General features: G+C 40.1%; 1 protein-coding gene across 1 annotated transcript; it reads right to left on the bottom strand.

Moving 5' to 3' along the window:
- Positions 1-1,738: 1,738 nt before the first annotated feature.
- Positions 1,739-4,257, bottom strand: LOC144016730 (snaclec alboaggregin-A subunit beta'-like). Its single transcript, XM_077518054.1, has 6 exons — positions 4,195-4,257; positions 4,053-4,080; positions 3,854-3,939; positions 3,559-3,693; positions 1,906-2,002; positions 1,739-1,838 (listed from the first exon to the last, which is right to left on the bottom strand). Exons 1-6 carry the CDS (start codon positions 4,255-4,257, stop codon positions 1,759-1,761), a joined length of 489 nt encoding a protein of 162 aa, XP_077374180.1. The 3' UTR covers positions 1,739-1,758.
- Positions 4,258-4,815: the final 558 nt, after the last annotated feature.

Raw genomic sequence — 4,815 nt, 5'->3', positions numbered from 1 at the left:
TTTGCTGGGCCCCGGTTGACGGCTCCTTTCTTTGGTGGCGGTCCTTATGCATGCCAGATCCATCACACCAGCATCTACTGAAATTCAAACAGAATTCGCCGCTCCCTCCCGCTGCTCGTTGAATCAGTGGGTGCTGGTGTCTGCGGATCTCACTTTGCTTTATCTATCCTTCCCTCCTTCCTCTCTTTAGTTTTTTCTCTGGTCACTTGAGATCTCCTCAATCTGTTGGAATTTAGAGGTTTTGGCGTAAGACTCTGGTTTTGTAACCACGCAGGAGGTGTTTGGTTGGTGCTGGATTTCACTTTGATGGATTGGATGTACTGATTTCTATGGATCTCACTCTGCCTCATCGATCCTTCCCTCCTTCCTCTCTTTAGTTTTTCCTCTGGTCTCTTGAGATTTCTTTAATTTGTTGGAATTTAGAGGCTTCTGGTGTTGGTGTCAGACTTTGATTTTGTAACCATGGGGAAGGCAGGAAGTGCTAGGTTGGTGCTGGACTTTGATTTATCTTTCTTTTCTTCTTATGTTTTCTGACCTTTTCTCTGGTCTCCTGACTGTTTGAACCTCACGACTCTGGCGAGACTCTGAAGTATCTGGTTAAGGTGAAGGGTAATGGGATTTTTATTAGGTTTTAGGTGAATTAATGAGTATAAATGTACACGTATTTGCACGCACGCGCACGCACACACACACACGCACACCCCCCCACACCTACGCGCACGCACACGCATGCGCACAAACGCACACACACAGTTTTTAAAGTTTAAAAAAAAAAAAAGAGCAATGATACGTCGTTAAATCGGTAAGACTATGTTTAATCGGTAAGACGTTGAATCGGTAAGACTATACCGAATGAACAATTCTGAGAAAAAACAAAAAAAACAAAAACAAAAAACAAAAACAAATTGTAGTGCTAGTAAACTACAGAAGAATTTGTTTTTTTTTAAATGGCTGAAGCACCCATGAGGCGTGTTGACACGTTGTCTAAGTCCTGATTGGATAATAATTAGCTAATCAGGATTTGCTGTACTGTCCGGCTCCTTATTGGTGAACAATTATGGCACAAATATTACGTCTGGACCCTCGTATCATAAGCGTGAATCTAGGTATTGTACACGTAGAGGAGAGAAACAGCAAGCGTGCACGAGGACGGTTTTGTACGTACAAAGCACATTTTGTATGTACAAAACACATTTTTGTACGTACGGAACACATTTTGTCCGGACAAACATTTTTTGTACGTACGAAACACGCCTTTTGAGCAGAGTATTTCCCATTACGCTTGCGTAATTGTGGCACAAATCCAACGCCATAAATTTAGAGTGTTCAATTAACCTGTCATGCATGCCACTGGAGTGTGGGAGGAAACTGGAGTACGCGGAGAAAACCCACACAGATACGGGGAAACTCCATCCAGGGAGGCCAAACCCCAGGCTCGATCTCACCTCCTCTGCACTGGGAGACGGATGTGCTAACTAGTCATTGATTTAAACATTTGAAGAGCAATCAACTCAGTAAGTTTGAAAAGAAGTAACAAAAGCTAATGACGCATATTTTGATGCAGACAGGATCCCTTTATTTACTCAAGAGAAGCTCTTTGCTGTTACAAATTTGTTGTCAAAAATTTAGGAAGAGAGAAGAAAAGGAGCATTGAAAATAAACGCAAAAGTACAAAGGCACCACAAATGTTTGATATTGTTTCATTTAGCCATGATTGTGGAACTCCATTGTGACAGATGAGTGAGAAAAGTTGAGCAATTAGAGGAAGAAATGGTGTGCATCCTTGATGCAAACGTATTCTTCAAGGTCAGTGCAGTCCGCAGTTTCCCATTCTCCATCTGGAAGAAATATTGACATATTACAGCATTGTATTTTGATCAAACTTCTATCACTGATTTCACTTACTACTCGAATCCATCTCGACACAGTCACCATTATCGGGAGCTGAATTAAAGTTACGAAAATCCTCAACTGTGCCATCAGTCCATATGAAGTCATCATCCTAGAAGACAAAGTGACATTTCAGTTAGTTACACGACAATAATTTGCTTTGAATTGCACCTGCTCTTTGTTTGTCACAGTGTAATCCATAAAGTGCATTTCAACATTATTAGAATCATACAGTATCATTATGAAACTGGTTCAAACTGGAGTTCGAGGTAGGAGTGTGGACCACAAGGTCAGGTGATTGGAGTGTTAAATGTATTTTTCCTGAAAAGAAATGTAGATTTATTCATAATGTCAAACTAAAATCCACCATGTGCATATTTAAAAATATGTCAAATTCAAAGAGGTGAAAGATTCCATTGTATTTTCCCCACATGAAGTCCTAACCCCTGCAGTTGGCTGGCAACCAGTCCAAGGCTCCAGTACGTATGGAAATATTAATCCTGCAATACTGAAGACCCTCAAATCAGAGGCGATTCAAGGAGGATTAATGTGATATGGTTTTGGGGTACTTCCTGCTCCAAAAATTGTGTGGGGAGTCATGTCAGTGAGTAAACAAATCTACTAAATGTTATGTAGAGGAGAAAATGGACTGTAATAGTAAAATATAAACATATCCTAGGGAGGCACCACTGGAGAATGATCAGCATGCTCTACTTGTACACGTAACAGTAGGGGTGGGAGTGGAGGGCTGACGTGGCGCAAACCATTTTCTAATCAAATGGAGGGCATACTGTATTGTTATTTAAATGTTACTTTTAAACTCTGTGGTGTATATACATACTACCTGGTATATAATTTTCTAGCTGCTTAATATATATATATATATATATATATATATATATATATATATATATATATATATATATATCCATCCATCCATTTTCTTGACCGCTTATTCCTCACAAGGGTCGCGGGGGGTGCTGGCGCCTATCTCAGCTGGCTCTGGGCAGTAGGCGGGGGACACCCTGGACTGGTTGCCAACCAATCGCAGGGCACACAGAGACGAACAACCATCCACTCGCACAAGCACACCTAGGGACAATTCGGAGCGCCCAATTAACCTGCCATGCAAGTTCTTTGGAATGTGGGAGGAGACCGGAGTACCCGGAGAAGACCCACGCAGGCACGGGGAGAACATGCAAACTCCACCCAGGAAGGTCCGAGCCTGGACTCGAACCGGAGACTTCAGAACTGGGAAGCGGACGTGCTAACCACTCGACTACCGTGCCGCCCCATATATATATATATATATATATATATATATATATATATATATATATATATATATATATATATATATATATATATATATATATATATATATATATATATCTTCACAAAGATATATGTACAAGGTTGGGTGTGTGTGTGGGGGTGTGTGTGTATATGTACATATATGCACTCTAAAATTTTGGTGGTACTATTGTTTACTTTGGGGGTGCTGACCCCTAAAAATGGTCTGTCTCAATCTATGACTTTTCTTTTCGGAAGGGGGCAAGGTTGAATCCGGAGGACACATTCCTTTTCTATGTGGTTGTGGCAAAAATACTTCTACTGAACACAAGAGACCGGATTCAATCAGAGCATTTGTACTTCTCAATGTTTTACCTCAATTGCTTCATGGAGTCCGATCCAGGCAGCATCATCACCATTAGTACCCGCGAGAATCAGTTGTTGAACAAATACACATTCCAACTCATTGTGGATGGAGACCAGATTTCCACCAAGAATGTTGCAGATGGCCTGATGGTAAAAAAAAATAAAAATAGTGTAAACAAGTTGATTTTTGCTTGATCACTTATGCCAGGCAGTTAGCAAAATATTCTGACTCTGGGCCAAAATGTTCAAGGACCAGCCAGGAGGATGACTGGCTGTAATAGCAGGAACGTATTGCCTTCCATACCTCGGCATCTGCAAAGGTCCTCGCTTCACCTTGGTAAATGTAACATTTACAGTCCAACTGAGTCCAGCCTTCAGGACAGCTAATATCTTCAGCACATTTTTTTTCCCCAAAAAAGAAAAGGACACATGTCAAACAAATTTGAATGACGACAAACTACAAAGTTCATTGGAAAAATTATGACAGAGTCACAACTACTAACCTTTCAGAATTTTTATCGGGAAAGCCCACTTTGAAGAAGCATGTGGTTAACATAAGAACATTGAAATAAAAGAAGGCACCAATACATCAAAAAGCCATTGTAAATATGTTCACTGAAGTCAGCTGGTGAGATTTTGACTTACGACTCCAGTCAACAGTCCACTGATCCCACAAAGGAGGAACAACGAGCGAAGAGCAAATGCCATCTGTGGAATATTGAAACATACCTTAATATTTCTTGGGATAAAATCGGCATTTAATTTTCTTTTGACCTTGTAAATAAAAAATGCAGTAAATATTAAAGAATCACATTGATTTGAGTTTGCCAAGTAGGATGCAGTGACCTTTGCAGTTGCGATGTTTAATACTGGGGATGACAATGACGATTCATTATATATGTTGGGTTGGGTGACATGGAATGTTCACTGTGTCCAATGACACATTACAATAAGTCCCACAATTATCACATTAACAAGTGCAATCATCTAGAACGAAAGCAATAAACCGGAAAGCTGCTGAAAAACCTTGGCTTACAAACGGTATATTGAATTCAAATAAAAAATATATATATTATATAAAGAGTTTTTAAAAAAGAGAGCAACTGAAGCAGAACTAAAATACAGGCAAATAAAATAAACTGACAAGAATGATAAGATTCAGCAAAAAGTTCCCCCACATTTTGCGTGTGGTGGAACTTGTGGAAGGTTAGCAACTGCTTATCCTGCCGGCACCACCGTTATTCATCCATCCATCCATCCATCTTC

This window comes from Festucalex cinctus, chromosome 3, assembly GCF_051991245.1.
Source record: "Festucalex cinctus isolate MCC-2025b chromosome 3, RoL_Fcin_1.0, whole genome shotgun sequence".
In the NCBI taxonomy this organism is placed as follows: domain Eukaryota; kingdom Metazoa; phylum Chordata; class Actinopteri; order Syngnathiformes; family Syngnathidae; genus Festucalex; species Festucalex cinctus.
This window is presented reverse-complemented; position numbering and strand designations above follow the sequence as displayed.